The 24,077-nt window shown below is 34.8% G+C and overlaps 1 protein-coding gene across 1 annotated transcript in view; it reads right to left on the bottom strand.

The window, feature by feature from the left end:
- Positions 1-18,367, bottom strand: part of LOC119637305 (nose resistant to fluoxetine protein 6-like) — a 27,777-nt gene extending 9,410 nt beyond the window's left edge. The window contains exons 1-2 of the mRNA XM_038033246.1: positions 18,048-18,367; positions 3,879-4,126 (exon numbers count right to left, since the gene is read on the bottom strand). Of these exons, the coding sequence (XP_037889174.1) occupies positions 3,879-4,126; positions 18,048-18,327 (528 nt within the window). The 5' untranslated portion in view covers positions 18,328-18,367. The remainder of the gene's footprint in view (positions 1-3,878; positions 4,127-18,047) is intronic.
- Positions 18,368-24,077: the final 5,710 nt, after the last annotated feature.

The raw sequence follows: 24,077 nt of genomic DNA, 5'->3' as shown, positions 1-24,077 counted from the left end.
AACCAAAAGGTTTTTATCATCTGGTCTAAAGCTAAGGACATATCAACTGAGAAGAGAGCCTAGAGAGAGATAGAGATAGAGAGAGAGAGAGAGAGAGAGAGAGAGAAAAAGAGAGAGTGGTTTGGCCTAACTTGCATCTATTGTTAAAACGCCGTTAGAGTCTCAAGAAATGTGCCGGTCATATAATTCGCTCCTATAGAAGAGAACGTCGCCGAAATCTCAAGTCTGCAGTAACTTTAAGGTTTATAGAACCTGCGGACTAATTGCCGGTTCTTCTTCATTTGCGAAAATAATTACATTTCCTCTTCGTATATTACTCGCAATTCTAGCCTAGTTATCTATGTGAAGCACATTTTCTGCGAATTTTTCAAACAAAAATCTAACGTTGGACATCGGATGCTGTCACATCCTTTTAAGGAACTATTCGGCATTAGTTTTGACTTATTAAACTTTAAGTATAACTTTCGATTTTATTTTTATACATTACAACACTTGTGATACAAGGGTAGATTAAATTCATGCGGATGTAGGCAACGCCCAGAATGACTTGAGATAGATCGACCTTTTATTATACCGATTAAGGGATGCAGAAGATTTAAGCTTGTCTGTCCCTCTGTTTTCTGTTCATGTATTTTATGTTCAACTTACACGTCGCAATTTTTGAGATATTTTGATAAAATTTGGTACACTGGCCAAAGGACGAACGCTATTAAAAATGGTTCGGATTGGTCGTCTTTTTTGACCACTTCCTATATAACGGATCATTTTGAAATGTGATATGACCACCAGTGCGATAGTATAAGATATTTAATGGTGTCCGTGACCCACTAATGTGTTTAATTGCTTCTAGTAGCAATGACTTTTCGACCTGCGCTACTTCCCTCGTAGATAACCTGGGCACTACTTATCCATATGTATCAGCTGTCTGAAAAAATTCTTTTTTTATCAATCTTTGTCTCCCTCTATCCCTTGTAAGTCAATTGCGTACGGCATAACGTACTCAATCTTGTTCACTGGTTATTTAATAAAAGAAAAATTGCAAACATATTTTCTTTTACGCTAAACTTTTACATAGTTTTGATAAATATTTTTAGTAGATATTCTAATAAATGGATAAATGATGACTTAAGCTTTTGCAATTATTGTGCGAGTGGGTAGAAAGAACGCGTGGCGGGAAGCCTTAATTAAATCAATATTTTATCAACTAAATACAACTTTAAAGAAAATTCCAGTTCTAATATGTCATATCATTTCCTTTAATCTGGAGCATGTCGCGTAAGCCGTTTTTGTTATTGCATATTTTTACTAATTTTACAACAGCCGATATTAATTACTATTGTTTTATATGGCGGTAAATTAATTAAACAAGAATTGCAAAATTTTCCATTCATTTTTTTTTATATTTAAAATATATTTAATATATATATTTATATCACGAAATTAGTAAAAAAGCATATTTACCCATTCACTCCACATATCAAATAACAAGTCATTTATCATCAAATTCTATTTCCTACTTTAATTATTTACATAGATTACTATTGCTAAAGTGCTTTTCAACGTTAATAATCAAATAACAATTAAGTTTATAAATGAGTTGAAATTTCATAGCTGGTTAAGTATGTAAACAAAAGAATTACATTTGCCGTCTTCGAGATTCAAAATTAAATATAAATATTTCACGATATATAATTGTTAGAATATAGAATGAGGGTGCACTAAGTTTGTGCTTCCGTTGGCTGAGTCGCAAATATGCGCATCAGATATTCGACGAACAATAAATTGTTTTACTCATGCCTGTCAGTCGTTCGTATATTATTGAAACGTGTATGATTACGAAAATTTGCCTGAACTGGTAAATAGCCCACATAATTAATGGTAGATCGTTTGAAATTGAGCGAGTTCTTAGCTAGCGGTCATAATTACGCTAGACTGAACCTACGACCTACAACAGATATTGGTCGAAAGTGTGCAAAAAATATTTTTCAAACTCAATTAAAAAACGAATTTAAATGTCGTACCAATCGAGCAACTCACACGGTTTCATCCAGTACAACATTTCGAAATTATTATGTGTCGATTTAAGGTGATGGGCGGGAAAGATTTAGTTCAAAGGTGCGCAAAGTTATTTTACTTATTGTTCTTCAATTAATATTATTACGAAAACATAATATCGTAAACGGTATACACTTTGATCACTAAAAACTCTGATTCTTGGGGCATGGATTAACATAACATATTTCATAAAATCAAAAAGAAAAACAGTTAAAAACTAGATCGTCTATTAAATATCCTACATTACTTCGCTTACTATAATTCTTCATTTCGAGTTATGCTAGAATACCAAAAGATGTACTCTGTCCACAAGTACGGGTGCACTTTGCCCTTTCCTTTTTCCTTTATAAACAAAAGGTCGCCAAACGTGGACTGACTACTATTGCTATTATTTGTCTAGTTTCGTCATAAATTAATAAAAATACATGCTCCAAATTAGCTGCAGTTAATTTCTAGTTTAAATAACTGCTGTTATTACTATGGACCGATTTTCATCAGAAAATATGAAAAAATTGATTACTTTGTTATTAAACCGCTTACTTTATACGTAGTAGAGTACGAAAAGTCGATATATACGATCCAGGTTTACTACTAGACATCAGATCGTTTTCCCATATAAAAGTTTGCTTTTCGTAGGATCGATTATGCGCAATGGAGCTCAAAACGTCAAATCATCCGATCAAAACTTTTCGCATCAATTTAAAATGGCGAAACAGTCTTACTTAACTCGACTTGGAAATTGTTTCTTTTTTCCTATGGTGGCTGCTTCAAGATAGGACTCTATATGGGGAATGGTCCGCCTAATGAGCTGACCCAATTCTCTTTCAGTAGGGTTCGTTCCTAGGCCACATCAATATATAACAAAAATTGAAAGCGGCAAAACCAATAGTACACACCAGCAAGCACAAGCAGTAAAAAGACTATTGCAGCTATAAACAAGATTGTTGGCTTATTATGCTTTACTTTTGGGAGCTGGACATGTGTGTGATCAGTGCAGTGTCTCTAACTCATATTGGAGACATTGAGAATTTTCATAGCAAAATAATTCTTTGACATTTGGTCGATTAACTTCTTTTCTTCAGCTTTATGTTGGGCCATCGATTAGAAGTCGGTGACAAGCCGCCCACAAAAATTTTACATTATCACGATTATTTTGCGTTAGTGTTAAGTTAATTAACTTTATTCAAGAAAGATGATAGTAAAATCATTTTCAATGATAGAACTCATATTTGGTTCATTGTCTTCCTTTATATGCGAAATTACTGCGTCTCCGTAAGAGAGGAACTCAATCAAACTCTAACATGGGGTGCACCTACATCTTTGAAAGTTAAATGTTTAATAAGCAGTTCTTAAAGACTCTTAAATAAACAAAATCGAGCCGTAACAGTTAAAAACAGTTAAAAGCTATCACTACCTTGTGGTGGTTGCCGCCACCTAGATACACTAGGGAAACTATTTAGAAAAATTCGATATTTCTGGCATTTGATTTCGAGAAGGCACGAAATCACACGAAACATGGTCTTCATGCAATGTCTTACATATCCGTAAGCATTTTTAAGTGTCCCGAATAGTATGAAGAAATGAATATACTTAAATAGATCGTTACCAGATGTACAGAAATACATTAAAAATTCTTAGACGTAAAATGGTGTTTTTTTTTTCAATTTTCTGATATGTTTTGTTTACTCTCTCTCTTTTACTAAACTTTATTTTTATTGTCTTTATTTTTATTATTATTCAATTCAGGTAATAAGTTCAATACAAATTCATTTAATTTAACATTTGCATCGACGTAAGTAACGTACATATATGCGAGTACTAACCTGTCGTATTTTACGTGAACCGGTATTTTGTACTGTCAGCTCGTCTATGAAGACATCGACCAGACAGTATTTTGCTACTATTGTTATTGAATTATTATTTGAATGCTCTTGCCCTTGTTCTTGTTGTAGTTGTTGCTGTTGTTGTTGTTGTTGTTTTTGTGTAAGTTTCAAGCATTGATCGTAATGACCAAAGTGATAGAAAATACCGCTTTCAATGCCATTTGCTTGCTGTACTGCAGCATCATACACTGCGATCACAATAATGGAAATAAAAATAATAAAAAAAATTCTATAAATATTTAATGTAAGTAATAAAATGAATAGTTTGCTTTAATTTTTTTCATAATTTAATATTCATTAATTAATAATGATAATGTATTTCGATTTATACTCTTGACAGATGCAATTCATAAAAAGAAAACAGAAATAAAAAAAATAAATTCTTTTTTAAATAACTGTCGTTGTGAGAGTGTCTCTAAAATTTTCTGATTAATTCTTTCCGTTGTTTTTTTTTTTTCTTTTGTTTGCTTTAACCATAACAGCGACAACTTATACAAAACAAAATGATTTGAAAAAATTTTGTAAAGTTAAATGTTCCCTTCTTCACTTGCAGCGTTGTTAACCAGCATTACTCAACTGAAATGTAATTGGTAAACATTTCTAAGAGCCCTGCTTGATAAACATCCATTACAATAATAATTTTAAACCATTCGTAAATAGTTACGCAAATATTGTATTTCTATTAGTTAACACAAATGCAAATAATGTATAAATAAATAAGAAGATTATTTATTCGCAAATTGCAAGATTTTACCTAGAATTTTCACAACTCTTCCATTCGACACTTTAAATGAGAATAGTATTTGTAAATAATTTATAATTAACGTGCATTAACGTTTTATTTATACATTTTGACTATTGGATTGGATTTTCGTGGAATTCATTACGATTGTTTACACATTTTTCGGATTCCATCAAGCACCTGAACGTTCGCTTAAACCTTAAGTTTTCATTTTTCCTCTATCGTATCCTCCTCAGCATCGATAGAAGACACCGCATCAGATATTTTTTGGCAGATCACAGCTCTGGACTAAAGCTCTTATGATGTTTACTTGCCACCAATGGCCCCAATCCGGGTTAGCTGAAGTCCCGTCAACATCTACAAAGTAAATCGCGAATACTATCTGTTGTGAAAATGAATTATGTCTTTCGAATAAACTTCTATCGTTGGAAATTTTTAGCATACTATTGGAAGGAGAAGATATTTCGAATTCATTTAAAATGTAGACATAAAATCACTTGAAGGAAAAGTTTCCATTACGGGTCACGGGACACGTTTACGATCTAAGAAAGCAAAAAAAATGTTTTTCCTTTAAATTTACTTTTATTTTTTTTGTTGACTCCTTACCAGTGCGTGCACTTTTCTAGCAATGCTCGCATCTTTTAAACCAGTTCGAATACCACTCAAAGTCCTTTTCTGCAAAGAACTCACCAATCATAGTCTTCTGATTTGAAGAAGGCGTCTGCATCCCGGGCGCAATTTTTACCTTAGGGAATAAAAGTAAGTTCTTTAGGGCTAGATCTGATGGACAAGGAGAATGATCAAACAGTTTCAATCATAATTAGTAGAGCTGAGCCGGTGCATTAACCCATTGAAATATTATTTTCTTTTTCTGCAAACATAACCATTTTTCCGTCCATGATAAACTGGAGGGGTGAGTTTGTCAGCGGTTGCAGTTTTTAACCGTCGCGAACGTCCATCGTCACTTAAGCTGGTTTCTATTTAGCGACAAATGATGGTTCAGATCTCACTACCTTCAGAATCCATCTCGTCCTTAATTGGTTTCGGAGTGTTGCCTTTCAAAAACAAAACATTGTTTCTCTTTTCACAAAAACACCCATATGGACTTAGTCAAGCGATGGTCAGACTATACGTCTAAGGTGGACGAAATTTAACTGAGCATTTATCAATGGATGCACAACTATATCGATCGGTAATTTTCCAAACGACCTACGTTTTTCGAACTATTACAGCAATCTCTCAAGGCTACTTCTGTCAAGGTTTTTTTTATATATCGTTGTTAAGTGGGTCATACTGTTCCCCATGAGATAACTTTGGGAAAAACTGAAAAAATGCAAGTTGAATGACAGCTGACCGGTCGGCACCATAGCCGCCTCAGGTCCATTGAGCAGCATCACCCCAGTTTGCCTATTTGCAGTCAACTTAAGGTTCGTGTTGATAATGATATATTTTCGCCTCACCGAGCTCAGCGGAAAGTGCAAACAATTGCTGGGTTTGCCCATTCTCCACCAGATAGTTCATAATAGCCTTAAGAATTGCAGGTCGATGTTGTTCCACTGTGTGGAGGATTCTGCACTACCTTTTTCGACATTTGCGCCCTCCGACCTGCGCGTTGTTTCCAGCAAGTTGTTTATCTGTGTCAACACAGCATTCAATATTAAAAAGAATTCTTTCGGAACGATCCATTTTCGAATTAAAATTACGGTTTCCTAAAGACACCGCCACATATGAAGCAAGCATTTTTCTTTGCGGGCGCAGTTGATTTGTTTAAAACTGTTCCCCTATGTGTGCTACCTACGCACTTGTCCTTCAACCTACACTAATGCATAAATGTTCAATAAAACGAACATAACTAAGAAACTCTTATGGTGGCGTAGAAGATTTTGGCTGGTTTCCCATTTGTTGTCTTGCAAGCTAACGTTCTTAGAATAGAATGCTGTTCCTCTCCCGGATACGAATACCGATCAACAACCACAAGCACGTATACAAAATATATCTTTAATTCAAAAACTCACGGAAGACACTATAGAACTTTAATAGTCGACCTAATCGTCTCCTAATGAGACCCCGCCTTTCAAGTCTGAAATCCAGATTACGTTTAATGAATCCTTGTAATTTTATCCGTATATGATCAGATTCGTAATCCAAACTTTCTCTCCTTCAAGACAAAACGCAGATGTTTACTACAATCTCGAATAGTAGCTGAACCGTCATTGAATAAATATGTGCAACGTTTACTATAAAGAATTTATTTGCATATTAATAAATTTTTAATTATCAATTTTTGCTCCTTCTTTTCATATGACGTGTGTTTTTTATTGTTCGCAGCGATTATATCATTACGTAAAGAGTAGAATTTATAACAAACAAAAAAAATTATATTCCCCTATACGCGGAATCTTCGATACCTACTATCTCGAATAAATATGTTACACGACACAATGACAATTTTTTTATTAACTGTAGGCGTATCATCTTTTTGTATAAACGATTTTCCCACCAGCGTATTAAATGGCGTTTAATAGGAGACATTTGTGCCGACTTCTGATTCAATATCACCGTAAGTTTTCAGGTTTTTGTCTATTGCGAGTATTTTTATACGCGTATCCCGCCCATTTGAAGATTGCATTTTTAGAAAAGTGTCACAATGACTGTATAAAGAATTGCTTTCTTGCTTATAGTGAGCGCGGATGTGTTAGGGAAACACAGATGGGCTGGGTGCAATAGAACTTCTTAACCAAACTGTTTCCATGTTTGCTAACGATCCCATCATTGTCGTGATGGAAGAGGACTCTTTTTGTATTGATTAACTCTGGACGCTTTATCCCAATTGCGCAACTTATGCGTATTAATTATTGGCACTTGGAGAGTAAAATAAATGTCTGTCTAGATTGGAGCACCTCAATATTCACGAAACGCAATCAAATCCGCGAAGCACAAGACACTGCCTTGCATGGACCAACCTGGCCTATTCTAACGTTTGGACACCTTGAATCACAATTCTTTTTGCACCGTTTATCGTGGGCGATCGACTTTTTAGCGTCCGTTATCTCCCTTTAAAATAGCTCTTACCCGTTTCGTTTCAACAACGATTTACAATCGCTGGAAATTCGGTTCATTAAATTCTTTACTGGCAATTCATGACATACCTAAATATCGAATTTCAGCGAATGGTTCGAAAATGATGTTTCTTATGTCGACGAAGCTCGTTACGTAGCCCCTGAGTCTGCTAACCGCAGAAGACGCACCCGTAACAAACAGATTGTAGGACGCAGGACAATAGTTCAATCACCGTAGAATTTTACATTGGACAAGAAAATATATACGAAGTGTATTTAATAAACAACATGACTTTGCAAATTTCGTGTATAACTAAATAAATATTTTTCGAGAAAAATAAGAAGGCAACTTTTTTATGAAAACACCTCATATATGCTTTATGGGGTTCTTTATGCGTATTTCTTGTTATTAGAACACGGACGTCGATCTATTAAGACAGCAATGAAATTCACTTTCTTAAATGTTCAAGCTTATAGATAGGCAAGATACAATTAGTCATAACGGTCAGATCAAGACAACTCACGTTACAACTAAGCAACAACGTATAGAAGTGTTTTAAAAACAATTCAATGCTTACTTTCAATTTTTATACCCGTCACAGAGGGATGAGCGGTATATTCAGTTTATCAAAACGTTTGCAACGGCGGGAAGGAAGCATCAGAGACCCCACAAAATATATATATTCTGGATTAGCATTAAATTCTAAATCGATTTAAACATGTCCGTCTGTGCAATGTCTGTTATAAACGTTCTTCTGGCCGCAAAAGTGAAACTGTCAACTTTAAAAAATTTGGCAGAAATATTGTAAGTTCTCGCACACAGGTTGGTATTGAAAATTGGGTAAATCTGTGGAAGGACACACCCGCAGCAGCAAATAAACTGTGAACACCTCTGCTTTTCGAAAGGAATCAAGAATCAGTAAATTATAGCAAATAAATGCACAAAAACTTCAATGCACATTTATGGTCGATAGTGTAGCATAGTGTGCACGAAAATGGAAAAAATTGACCACGCCTACCCAATATTATAGCGTATCAAAATTTAATAGTTTTTTCAATACCTTTATAAGGCGCAAAAACAAGCTTCAAAGACCCCATAAATGTACAAATATGGGTTGAAAATTTGCCCGAAAGCGCATAGTTGGTCTACTATTGCAATCATTCTCGATGGTTTACAGTCAAAGCTCGTTTGATCCGATGTAATGCTACCAATTGCTAAAAAATTCGAAATGAATCCAAATTTTTCGGTTTCAAAATTGTGCAGATTTCAGTATAAAGCGTTTTTAAATTTTTTGCGTAACAAAGAGTTCGCATCAAGTTTCAGAGTGACAGGGAGAGGTAGATAGAAAATCAGCTAAATTAGAGTAAAAAGCCTGTGAGAACACGAAAGTAGGATATTTAAAAATGCCTTTATCTGCTAATCGTATAAAAATTTTATATATTCCTATACCATACACTACGTGATTAGTGAATCTTCATAATATAATATAATTATCAGAGTCTATTCGAGATCAAGATCTTTTCAACACTTGCAGTATTAGAGAAACTGTTGAAATTCTTTCGATCAAAAGTGTCTATTAACTTGTTGTATTGACATTATATTACCTCAAAACTTTGTCTATAGATATATATATATATAAGACCGAACATGTATATTTATTTACTTATATGTATGTGCTACCTTTTGCATATTAAAATTTCGTTCTTTTCAAATACTTTATTTTCACGTCATTTATTAATCACTTTTCGATTGGCTTTATAAAAAAAAAAAAATAAAATAATATGTTTAACTTTTGTGTAAGTCATCCACTTCAAACGTAATAACTTTTGCATTTTACTATAATTATAAAGAGCTGCTTACTATATAACATAAGGAGCTTAGGTGGTCTGCTTTACAACGCAGAAATAATTTAATTATTAATAATATGACATATCAAGTAAAATTAAGATTAAAGAAGAAATGTAAAAAGTCTTATGAGTTGAAAAAGAAAAAGAAATATTTATCGGATATATAAATTCATTAATATGAATGTATCAGGAATTTCGACATACATAGATTATTGCCTGTAAAACGCAATGGTTTGTTTTATATTTTGTGATTGGTATTTCTATACCCATTGCCGAACGATGAGAACGATGGTGCATTCACTTTGCCAAACCATGTGCAGCGTCGAGAACGAAACCTCAGAGATCCCACATAGAATATATATTCTTGATGAACGTCAAACGTACGTAATCGTCCTCGCCGCCAACGGTAAAAGTTGTGGACCTGCTATTGGCGAATCTGGTTAAGGTTGCGAGTCCTTCCGTCCTTTCTTCCATCCTTTCTTGTGAAGAACATCGGCATTTTCTCTATCCCAAACTCAGTTGGGAATACAAATATTATAAATAAGCCGGAATGCCCTTCTCGTGTCAGCTATGCTGAGATGGCAAACGTACCTCCTTCTAGTGGTGCCATTCAGCTTATTCTGTCTGCATTTCCAAAGAATTTTAATAAAAATAATAAGTCCACCTCTGCCTCTAGTTGTTCAGCTGCATACGCTGGCCACCATGCTGAACAAGTCGCTAGTAACTTCCTCTGTTTTCCCTCCAACTCTCCAACCCTCCAATTCTATCGTTTCCTATACGCATGGCGTCTGCTTGACGGCAAAACCCCCCAAAAAGACACTATTCGTGTCACGACTGCCAAAGTCACATCCGCCAATTCGAAGCGTTCAAATTGGCTACTTCTGAACATAGAACAATTTTCTTAAATAAACCATTATAGCCGGTTGAACCGTTAATAAAGGAATTCATTCCTCACGATCACCCCGCAATACTAATTCGGTAGTACTTCTACCCTCAAAAAACTAAAGGTTTCTTCAGGCCCAGTAACTTTTACATACACCAAAATGGTTGGGGCCTAAACTCAAGAATTGGCTCTACTTTCGTAAATTCAGTGAGTGCGGAATTTTTCTGTTTGACTTTCACTGACACCTGCTTCAAGCCTGATTTACATTCATCGGAACTTTGTTACGATTGCTTCCAGGTTTTTAGGAAGAATCGATTGGTGGCGGTATTTTAATTGCCATACCATATCTGCTGCAGTTCCGTTCTATTCATTTAAATTTCCTAGTCCTCCCGACGTTGAATTTATTGCCAATCGAGCGAAAATTGCTAGTAAACAGCTATATGTAGTTTATTCCTATATTCCCCCAAGTGCGGATATCTCTGTTTATAAGAAACATGGTGCCCTAATTTGTGACGTGACCGAAAAGTCTAAATCTGCTGATAGAATCATAACTCTGGGAGCCTTCAATTTGCCACAAAACACTTGGTGTTGTAATGATAATTCTGGCTATATGGTTCTCACTATAATTTCCGATAGAGCTATTGGGTTTTTTAATGAATTAATGTAAGCACTGCACGGTAAGTTTACCGTAATTCTCTAGTTGTAGCAATTTTTTCTACAAAATATACAATAATAGTACTGCATATCAAGTTATCCTCTACACTACTTGTACCACAACCTATATCAAAAATTGACCTAAACTTCTTTATCTCTCTGCCTGTCTATCCGTCTGATGTCCTTCCTTGTAAATTTTTGTTCAACCTACATGTCCCAATTTTTAAGATATTTTGATGAAATTTGGTACGTTGATGTGTCGTGGCCCATAGACGAACGCCGTTGAAAATAGTTCGAAACGGTTCAGTTTTTCAACAACTCTTTGCATAACCCGCTGCCCTGAAAAATTGTGATATGGAAAAAAATTACAATTTTCAAAATTTCTCAGCAAAAGTGGCTAAGTAGCAGTATTTGGGCATTCCAAATTGGGTATAATCTCTATCTCTTTCTAAAATAGTTATAATATTCAATGTTTCATGAAGAAAATTGTATCATAATAGCAATGTAACACAAAAAGATTAACTGCACCAAATTTGGACCTTCTCGGCCTATTTTTTGAATCTTACCCTAATAAGGATTTTTACGAAAATTGATCCTTTGTCGAACAGAAAAGATAGAAATTAATCCATAACATTATAGTAGTTTCATACAAAAATGAACTCTACAAAATTTGGGCCATCTAGGCCTATTTTTGGATCCTGCCCTATATAAAGGTTATACTTGTACTTGTACTCGACAACGTTTTGGGCCGGTTTCCCCATAAATTCGCACATGAAAAAATGCCTTTATATAGAAACAAAATATAATTTTTGTGTTCTATAATAAAAATAAGAATTGTGTAAGGCAATGTGATGTAAGGCATTTAAGGGCGGCTTTGCCCGACTATAATGTACTTACTTGTTTTTAATATATTTTTACGAAAACTAGTGAATATCTGCATCAACAGTAGTAATAGTCGACCTTGTTCGACTATAATGTTCTTACTTGTCTTTGGAAGAAGTTCTATACCTATACATGAAGGATGCATATTCGTGAGATTGCTATAGCCGCACCTTTTCTGTTTGTGCCTAATAAGTTGACTTTGCGCGCTTTTTTGAGCTTACCAATAGCGAGTTGTTGTTCTCGCCTGACTAACCGAGTAGGCAAAGAATCTCGATAGCAACTTAATGGTCATTGTCCTGATCGTCGTAGTGAGTGCTCAGTCCCTAAAAACGTGACATTTCATCAATTGGGCACTTACCTTTGCCTTTAGCCGCCACCTCCCTAATTCCTTCTCTTCCCTCTTCTCTTCCTTACAGTGCCTATAGTGCACGAGTAGGGAACGTCCTATGTGTGATTGGTCATATTAAAAAAAAAATCGAATTTTTCTATTTAGCAGACCAACCGAAAGGCGAATTTGTTCAATAATGCATTCAATAACAAATGCAACATATTTCCAAACGGTTTTATTAATCATTACCTTACCTCTCGAATCATCCGAAGCAGTTGATAATAATTTTGATTATTATTGCTATTATTAGCCTTTGAAGATACGTTTTTGGTTTTTTGGAGGTCATGATTTAAAGCCTTGGAGATGCTGTTCAATTGTTAGGTATAACACGGCTAATTGTTTACTAATCCAAGATAACAATTGAGAACAAAGAGAACTTTGAAAACACAAAGGCGTATTAACAACTATTAAAAAAATTGAAGTAATCCACGCGAGTCCATGGTTCACAGCAATACAATGGAACGTTTTGAATAAAATATTTCAGTGATCACAAATTTCAAATAGCATAGGGTTTTTAAAATATTATGGGTGAAAAAAAACAACTAAGAAAATTAAATTCGGTCGGACCAAATCGTTTATACCCATCACCGTTTAACCCGAAAAATGACAGAAGAGGTAAAAGAACCAAATTCTCATACTCTGTAATAAGGAATTCTTCTACTTTCAAAATAAAAGTTTTTACCTTAGAGTCATGTGGGCATTGCAGGTGAGTCCTTTGAAAGTTATACGCCAATTCCAAATTCTTTTGCAAATGTTTAAGCAACATCTTCATATTCGCTAACGGGAGAATGTTTATCATAAATGCTACAAAGTTACGCAAACTGACAGACGAGACGAAATTGCTGAAAATGTCGGCGTATCGGGCCAATTTAGTTGAAGTTTGTTCCAAAAATGCTAAATTTTAACAAAAATAACCGGCGCATTAGTATCGCTCAGGAGCTGTTCAATAATGTCACCGACGATGCAGATTTGCTCGAAAGGGTCATAACTGGGTATATAGTTATGACATCGAAATCGTCAATGCCTAACCATCCAAAGGAAAATCCAGGCCCAAAACAAGCATGCCAAGATCGGCCAAACGTGAAGGTTTTGCTCACTATTTTCTTTGATTACATTGACGTGTTGCATCGTAATCTCTTGCGTGAAAGTCGTGCGATCAAGAAGGAATATTATTTTAAAGTTATGGATCATTTGTGTAAAGCAATAAGAATATTGGACCACGGCGATGTGCCACCTCACAGTTCATCGCTTGGTTGGAATTTTTTGGTCAAAACTATACCGTAATCATGCCTCAGTTACTGTATTCTTGTACTGTATACTTGGCATCCTGCGATTTTTTCCTAAAACGTGAAAGGACGGACTTTCGCAACGATTGGGGAGATAAAGACCGCATGGCGGAAAGAGCTCAAGGCCATTTCAATTGGCGCATATTAGAAGTGCTTCGAGAATTAAAAAAAGCGCTGGGAGATTACTTTGAAGGGGACACAACAGATATTGATGAATGAAGAGACAAGTTTTGAGAACACACCTCATATATGTATTTTCTAACGCATTTAAAAACCAATCCAACCCAATAAAATCTGTTTTTCAAAAGTTTTAGAAATATACGATTTCAAGTAACGTCTACTCTTTCTTCTTTGGCTTGCCTTGCAAATAAGTATCAAATGCTTGCATACGTGTGTGTATTGCTTATTCATGAATGACAAAGTGTATGATATAATGGTCACAGCTCATTGGGTATTATTTTTTATATTTATGTGAATATAATAAGTTTAGTCCATAACTTCTCTCCATGCCCTTTAAAGTGTGTGTTTTTTTTTCAATTTCATTGCTTATCATAAACACAATTGATTTTTACATGGGGTCTTAATATTGCTCAATTAAGTTGCTGGTAATTGAAACGAGAAAAATGTTAGAAAATAATAACATCTTTAGCGTTGCAGTTGTTGTTTATGTATTTTGTATAAGATTTTAAAATTTTCTAATTTTCGCGTTATTACTGCTTAATAAAAGAGAGATTGTTAAAATAAAACATTTTTAATAATAAGAAAATCTTGTACATACGTATTATTGGAGTTTATTATGAGCAACTCAGTTTAGCCTCTTATAGATATATGTTTCTTTATAACGAACACCACTTGTGACAAAAGATGTGTGTGTTAAATATATACGCAGATGTATACAACACATAGAAGAGCTTAGGATAGATCCACTTTTTATTATACCCATCGGTCCAGAATTATATCTTGTATCGATATAAGCATCATTGTACGTCTGTCCATTTGATATCTGTCCAAGTACTTTGGTTTTCAACCTACAAGTTACAACTTTTACGATGTTTTGGCGAAATTTTGTACACTCGTATGTTATGCATCAAGAACAAAACCAATTAAAAACGAATTGGACTATTTTGTCGGCCATTTCCCCATTACGCCTTATTTTGACAAAGTTGTGACATGAGAAAAAATGAAAACTCAATCTTCATATGGTGAAGAGCTCCGAAATTGATTGATTAATTGATATTAGTGATTTGATATCAAGATTGACCGGCCTAAAATTGAAAAACATGGGTCAGTTTTTCGAATCCCATCCCATATAAGCATAGCCGTGAGAAATAAAGCGATATACAGCGAAAACTTCCAATTTTTAATATTTCATAATGGAAATCGATGCTTAACGGTGGCCGGTGATATGAAGAATGGTCGTTCTAAAATTGAACTGCGTATATCCATTTTTTAGATCCCGTTCTATATAAGAATCCCCATGAATAATGACGATTTGCATAGAAAAAAAATTTAATTTTTAATATTTTTTCATTAAAATTAATCCATAATTAAAAATTTGACAATGAAAGTTAACTGAACCAAATTCAAACTACATAGCCTTATTTTTTGGAGCTAGTATCACATAATGATTCTCCCCAATCATTTTTGGCAAGCAACTTTAATTTTTATAATTTCGTAATGAAAATTGGTCTGTAGTAGCAATGTAGCTCAAAAATTAACCATCGGAAATTTGGATCATACTGGCGAATTTTTTAGACCTCGCCGCCCATGAAGAGAAAGCCTTATACGACGACAAAGTCTAATTCGTATTTTGTAGCAGTAGAAAAAAGTAATAAAATCTCTAAAAAGTGTACTAGGTTTGCAAAATTTTGATCAGGTCAGTTGAAGTTTTCGGCACTTTCCAATAAGGAGGCTTTCATGAAACTAATGTAAAATTTTTGTTGCCTTTCGCCAAAATGATAGAATAACTGCAATAGGCAAAGTACTGTAGGGTACTTAATAGTCGGCATTGCCCAACTTTGACTTGTTTTACCATGAGTACTTCTGCATCTGCCAAAAACTTTCCTTCCTAGGCTTTTTCATAAAAAAGTATACATTTTGAAGAAAAAGAAACAAATGTACCCCGCTGAACATATTTTTACCCGCTGAACATATTTACGCGAGAGTTGACAGAAATGTCAATTAAAGTGCAATCAACCTAACAGACGTAGAAAATAACTCTTACCAACTTTAGGTCACAGTATTGTATTGGGTCGTCCAATAAGTAAGGTGTCTAACGAAAAAAGAAGCCACAACTCAAAAATTTTTTCTAATGTCAAAGAAAATAACCCTTCAGACGATTACATGACACTCATAGGACTTGTTCCCGTAGAAAGTAAACATCACTCACGATAAAAATGTTAAATGTCCTATTTCCTGTTTTAAACGCTATCTTTCGAAAGTTAAAAGTACAACGGAAACTAAGCGAATTCTCGATATATATTGAGGAAATATGTTTTGTTAGGTAGAATGACTAAACAATGAATGGTTGAACTTGTGCGTCCTCGTAAAAGAGAAAGAGACGAAGACCATTCAGATCGCCCGAATAGAATTGCAACACTAGAAACACAATTGAAAAAATCCGCGATTGCTTCCCGAGACGTCGCATAAGTGCTTGAAAATTGGATGTGAATTTGTACGAAATGAAGAATCTAAAGAATGGATTATGTCGGGTGGAAGTACACCAAAATGGACAACGGCCCAAAGATCGGCGGGAAAACAATACCTAGGGCTAATGCAAATATTGAATGCATTTCGAATCCATCAAGTGTGTCTTTCGGTAACGAAAGTTGTTGGTTGTACAGTCTGCTTTTCATGTGCGAATGTAGAAGTACGTTAGATTGCAAATGAGGTGGGCATAGCGGATAGCCTTTTAATTGGAGCATTGGATTTCTAAGAAACGAATGTTTACGCACTAATCAGAAGGGATTATTTTACAAAACACTTGTTGTCATACCCTCCGTTCTCGCGAAAAGGCAGGCCACTAATTGCTCCGATATACAACGTACATGACTTATTTTGCTCGCGTCTTAAAACACCGCGCCCGTCATAACACTATGCCTTGTTGCAATCGGCTCGCATATTTCAAGTGAAAGGGGAAAACCAGTAAGCGGGAATAACTCTAGTCTTTTGTATAATTTTTGTATTTCTTTTAGAGAGTGAAAATAAAAAAATAAAAAAAAAATAAAAATTGTCGTTAAGTTTAAAACCAATGAAATCAAAAACAAGTAAAAGCACTATAGTGGGCCACGGTCACCATAAAACTCCCTACCCCAACCTACAGGCATTCAGGTGACGACTTTTCTAAATCAGATACTATATGGGAACTGGTCGAAAAATTGGTCCGATACGAATCGGTGTCAATAGCGTTCGTTCTCGCGCCAAAACACGTCAGTATACTAAATTTCTTCGAAATGTCTGTAGTCTGATTACGAAAGCTCAAGACAGACAAACATACATACATACAAGCTTACAACAATTTTGGATTGATCAGTATAATGAAATATCGGCCTATCTCAAATTCTTCTGAAAGTTGCACCCATCTTAATATACTCTTATGCAGTTCAACTGGGTACAGTTGTATAGACTCCAATATCGCTTCCTAAGCGCTTACCATAATTAAAATTCTGTTTGAAAACTCGGATCTTCGTGAAAATTTTTGCTTGGCAAAGTTTTCACTTTATAAATAGCTTCAAAAAAGAGTCGCACTCTATTGGATAACAATAGTGAAGAAGGGTCTAATTTGAAAGACTGGTTTTATACGTAATAGACGTAGTAGAGAGAGACTCTCCATACTCTACTACGTTATCTTTATTCATTTAAAAAACAACAAAAGCATCCTACGAAGTAATTTTTTTATCTATTCGTGCTCCGCAAAGAAATGCTGTTTTGAGCGCCCTGTTCCATCGCAATGGCTTACATCAAAAATAATTTCCCTCCTGGACCACACACACATACAGACGGACAGACATGGCAAAATCAACTCAGAATTTCCCACTGATCAGGAGTATACACTTTAGAGGGTATCTGAAGCTTTCTCTTCGTATGTTTGACATAGATAATGGAAAAAAAACAAAATAAGTTTACCCCCATCGTACAGGGGTGGATATAATAAGACGTAATCATCATAAAAGGAAAAAATTTTGCTTTTCTAAGAGATTACCTAAGACTTCATAATAATAATTTAATGCTTTCGAAATGCATTCTCTTAATAAATACGAATTTCGATGAATATAAAGAAGAAGAAGAGTAGAGGAGTATATTCGAGTGTAACGACACTTCCTTTTTTGTTGTTGTTTAGCTTGTGATTCAGAATCATAATGACTTACTTGAAATCGCCCACTGCTCATTATCCATGATACCCCGTAAGATTGCATTTAAATCTCGTCGACATAATTCGTCCTTAAGATATTTTAAACTATTTTCGAATAATTGAAATTGATTTTGTGTTAAGTATGATGAGCCACTAACGTTAGTTGATATTTGGGCAACTCCCGTAACAGTTTGTATCGCTTCTGTCGAAAGCGGTAATATTAGACCTATTAATGATAACAAAGTGAGCCGCACAACGACAGAGTGTTTATAAATTTTGAAAGATTTTTTTAACATTTTTTATGTATTTTCCTTTTCTTTTTTTTAATATTATTTTAACTCTTTAACATATGTATCTATACATATGTATGTATAAAATTTTCATTTATTTTTTAAGAACATAAACAAATTTATTTTAATGTTATATTAATTTTCTTTTATGCTTAATTTTTTAATAAAATTTTCATATATCCCGTTTACATAATCTAGACGACCGTACGTTTTAAAATTTCAAATTCAACTGTCATAGAATTTCACTGCCACTGAATGTTAAAGTGATAATTATCATTTCAACTAAATAGCAACAATTGAACGTACACATAGAGGGCGTGAATGTGTTTGTGCGTGTATGTAAATATTAATATTCTCTCCGAGTCGCGCAATCAAACACAAACGCCGTTTCAAGGAATTGTTAAGTGTAATAATCATGTAGCTTTCTTGTGTTTGCAGATAACCGCGGATATATAAGTGAATAAATACATATTTACCGTTAACAACTGAATCATGTTTCGTAAACATGTTTACAGCAATTTCAAAACATTACAAAAATAATTTATAAATAAATCGCTTTCAATTCCTAAAATAATTTAATTATTTATATTTTTTCGATAGAAACAGACATATTATGATTATTATTACATTCTTAAACCTATAATCATAAATATTTATTTCATTAAAACTGTGTAAGTTACACTTTATTTAGCTAAGAATTTTTGAAAGTACTAGTCCTCACCAAGAGATAGTATATTTAACGAAAATGAAATGAAATTTCAATTTTGTTTGCTTCTTGACACTAGAGAAATGATATTTATATTATATATTGTATATAATAAAGCATTTACGCGATGAGGGTGATTTCAGTCGATTCAAGCCAAACGATATCACCTGAAAGCGCGGAAATGTTTATATTACATTCAAAAGCATTTAATGATTGATTTTGCGATCTAAACATAGGGTTCAATTGCATATGTATAAACATATGACTCTTCCTTACATATAAAAATGAGACATAAAAGAAATTCAAGAGCATACCTACTTAAAATATGATAAATATGATATCATTTTATCGGCTTTTGGTCGATAATTCTGAATCGCTTGCTATAATAAAACGTGAATTACATCTCTTATCATTCAGAGTGCCGGATAATTTACCCTTACCAAAACCTATGCACGGTATAAAAATAATAATTCAGCAGTAATGAAACAAATCCTTATTCTAGGGAATATATATAAAAATTATCGACAGAAGAGATATATATAGAAGGTGGCATTCAGTACATTCGATTTTAAGGTACCAAAAAGAGAAATACATTATACTTCTATAAGAACCGCTACACCAACGCAAACTAGGAGAATTAAAGTTGTGATAGCTAATTGCCTCAATATGATAACAATGCCAATATCAAAGCTACGCAAATGAATCTCAGAATTGATATATGGAACGCAAAAGGACTTGCAAATCGTACAAGAGAAACAGAAGCTTATTTACATTTACATCATATTGAAGTCTTTTTCGAATTTCGAAAACTCATTTCATTGATCGAACTTATTTCCAGCGTAAAAGATACGATACTGCTTCATGCAATTATCCTGATAATAGCGCTCACGGCAGGTGCGGATTTGTAGTTAAATCCTCTTCAAATTATGCCGTTCTATCATTATAACCCCCATTTCAAGTTTCTAGAATTCGAATTAAATGTGACAATTCTGATCGCTTACTATATTCTGCATATTTTTTAACTGCAAGATGTAGTATCAACCTTTAATCATTTAGATAATTTCTTTCTTAAACTAGGGGCCAAATTCCTCGACGGAGGAGAACTTTAATGCTAAACATCCCTGATGGGGTTCAAGGGTTGAAAATCCCGAGGCCAACGAACTCTACCAAGTGCCTCCAAAAAAAAAAACCCGTTTTCATACTTTTATGATTTAGTACCAAAATTTAGGTGTAAATCAAGGTCAATAACATAACAATCTCTTCAAGAAGACCCATTATTACTTCAGCCTATACCTTGTTGTAGCCCGGATACTTTTCTTGTTCAAAAGAGATATTTCACGTTTTACCTCCTCAAGGGATATTCCTGTAATGAGTAGATCCATTCGGCAAGGACTGTCAAGAAACTTTGTAATTTCTCTTTCGTGTTCGGGATTGTTAAAACAGAAAGCTTGAAACGTAGATTCTAAACGTTTTAGAAAGGCAAGTGTCTTAGTAGAATCTGATTTACACCATCTGCCATCTAAGTTTTATCTCTTTGATGATCTTTTTAAACATTTTATAGCATTCCAAAGCTTATGATTCTCATATTTTGTTGCAGAAGAGTTTCTTAGAAAAGATGGCAGATTTTTGTTTTTAAAACCAGGTAAACGCCACTTGGCCAATCGGTTTGTCTCCTAGTTCAATTGTGTGACTAAATCATTATGAAAATGTGCTGAAATAATGGCGGTGCTTAAAACCACTAAACCAAACGATGACATCAACCCCGAATTTCAATTTGCGTTTCACCATAAGCATAGTACGCGTAAAGAATGTCATCAAATCGTGAAAGAAGTACAGAAAGTGCTAGAAAATAAACAGTAATTTTCTTGGACGTGAAGCCAGCTTTCCATAGAGTATCCAGCACTTCTTTTTAAATTTAAAAGAACCTTTCTGCTCCTCTTTATCTAGTTCCTTGTTCGTGCTTACAAAATTGCTTCCATAGGGTAGTGTATTACGCCTTGTACTCCATACTATTTTCTCGTCCGATATGCCGCTAGCTGAATCCGTCGCAGTCGCTACTCATGCGGAAAATACGATATAAATTGCACGCTGCGAACGTAAAACCAAATTTGTAACTTGTGTTCAGACACACCTTAATAAGATATCTGTTTGGCGAAAGAGATGGAACATATCATCACATCTGCTTTAAGAGAAAGGCGATTGGCCCCCGTATCTTTTAATGACGTCCCGGTTCCTGAATCGAACTGTATTAAATGCCAAAGCATGCTTCTGCACAGAAGATCAACGTGGAAAATTACATAAAGGCAAAGAGAAAGCGTTTGGATATAAAAACAAAACGTCTATATTGGTTAAGTGGCCAAAAACCAAAGTGAAGTCTAGAAAATAGGTTGCTATTATACAAGGCAATTGTAAAGCCGGTTGGCATTCATCTCTGCGGTACTGGGAGCATCTTCAACATTGAGTTTTTTCAGCGCTACCAATCGAAAATGGTAATATTAATCATAGGAGCTCATTGGATTAGGGTAAAGAAACATATTCATAACGATTTAAGCATTCCCGTAGTAAAAAAATAAATGGTTAACTTCGATTCTTGATATCTTGATCGGCTTAGCCAGCATTCGAACTTGCTCGTAATAGACTTACTAGACGATAACGAGGTGATAAGCAGACTGAAGAGGTACAAATGAATGCAAATATGTATGTGTGTAAATATTTATATACTGTTAACTCATTGCAAGAATGAAATAAGTTTCTCATATATATAAAAACAATAAAGTTATTGTAAACTTAAGATTGTGCCATTTACTCATTATTATATTAAATAGATTGCAACCATATGTACGACAAAAAAAAATCGTTATATTTTTTAATTATAATTACTGTACTTTTCAGTTCTATGCCAAAGAAATGGCAAAAAGCCTGTGAAACGGGTGCGTCCTCTTTAATGTTGTAGAAATTGAAGTGTCCATAATATTTGGCTGTAAAAGTGGATTTAGAACATAAATCGTATTTCTTGAGAAGGAAATGCAATATGAGTTAATGTTTATAATAATATTGCATGGGTCAAGCACATGATTGTAGTGAAGAAGGAGGACGTCTAGATCATCAACACCGGAATCAGCGAGAAACGTACAAACTTATTGCCGCATCCTTAGATCAACGTCTAAACATTGTCACGAATGTTTTAAATTCCCAAAACAAGTATTGAGAGACGCGGATCAGTTAACAGACTTCTCCTGCTTCCGATAATCTCATGATACTATTAGCAAAGCAAGATCTCTTCAAATCGTCTAAGGCAATTTCTATTTGAAAATGGGAAGGTCGACGATTATTAGATGCCAATCTGCCAGGAAAAGTAGCTCGGAGAGTCCCCTTGCTCAGAAAAGTTAATTGGGAGAAGGGGAAAGACTTTGCTTTGCCCATATAAATTTTCCATAAAAAGTGGTGCACACCCGAAGACGAAGAAAGTGAAAATTCTGCGACGAGAATTTAAATTAATTACAAAACCGGTGCAGCATGGCAGAGAAAATCTTATAGTATCGGGCTGCTTTTCTTTGGAGTATATCGGTCGGGTGCACATAAAAGGAAATAAAAGGAATAAATTTATACATAAAAATTAATGAGAATCTTTGATACTACCGAAGAAAATATGTTGTTGCTATGGAAATTGCAGCAGGAATCATTCATCCAATTTGGTGACAGCGTGGGAACGGTAGCATAATTTGAATGTCACTGAATGGCCTATTGAGAACCTTCAGGAAGCATTTAAATGTCAAATTTCTTGTAGCAATGACAATTCACGATTATTAAAAGTGGAGCATTACACGAGAGAGCAACACATTTTTATTGTCGAACAATATTTCAAAAATATTGAAAGTTTGGCGGCCAAATCACGCAAATTTCGTACAAAATATGGTCACCTTGATGGTTAGGTGAATCGCAATAACTGCCACAGTTAAGATTCATAGAACCCACATGTGATTGTCGAAAACAAACTCATCCACATCGTGTCACTATTTGGTGCGGATTTTCGACTGAACCAACATTTGCCAACCAACATGCTTCTTCGAAAGTCAAGCTGGTCAAGCAAACACGGTTACTAGTGCTCGATAGCCAAGTTATTTCTGCCTAAATTGAATTATATTGATATGATTTCAACCCGAAAGTACCATACGCCATGCATCCCGTGAAACAATTCAATTGGTGCGTCAGAAATCCCCTCTTCGTATACTCTCTCGTTTCGGTGATCAAAGTTGACCCTCTGGATTCAATGTTATTTAATACAACTGGCTTTTTTTTGTGTGTCAACGAGCGCACAGCTATCCGAGCATTGAAGGAGGAAACTCGACGCTGCACCAACGAAACTCAGCCAAATTTGTACAAAGTGGTCCAGGCGGATTTCGTTAAAGGCGTGCGGGACCGCATATATTCCCCGTATTGCTCGCCGAGGAAGAATTTGGTTTGGTCGTAGCTGTAGTGAGTGCTCCGTTGGTAAAGGCAATACAGTTATCGATTGGGCACACATCCACTAGGATGCGGGTCATTAACATCCCATCTATTTTTTTCTTTCTTTTGTCCGTCTGCTCTCCGTCTGTCAACGCATTGCGATAACAGGCGTCACTCCGTGAGCAATTGTTCATACCAAAAATACAATGTATTGTAGTGCGATTGCATATCGTTGTTATGCATTCACTTTGAACTGTAACAGAATTATGCAAATTGAGCATAATTCTTTTGCAAAAAGAAAAACAAGAATTATGTCAGACTTCAAGTGGCTGAGAATTGCATTTGGCAATACAATACGACGCTAGGCGCCCTAATGAAAACAAACCGTAACAATTATTATTTGCTTACGCTAGCATAAAGGTACATGTAAAATTTAGTATAAATAGCTATACCAAAGCTTAATAAGATTAATTGTTGTCTGAAAGCAATTCAACTTAAGCGATTTATTCGCGAAAAACTAAAAGGCCTTCCAACCGCCTAAAATATTAGCTAGGAACTGCTGCTAGCCGATCTTACTAGTGGCACTGAAAGAAGCAGATTTACT

This window comes from Glossina fuscipes, unplaced genomic scaffold (assembly GCF_014805625.2).
Source record: "Glossina fuscipes isolate IAEA_lab_2018 unplaced genomic scaffold, Yale_Gfus_2 59, whole genome shotgun sequence".
NCBI lineage: Eukaryota > Metazoa > Arthropoda > Insecta > Diptera > Glossinidae > Glossina > Glossina fuscipes.
The sequence above is the reverse complement of the archived record's forward strand: the minus strand, read 5'-3'. Positions and strand labels throughout refer to the sequence as shown.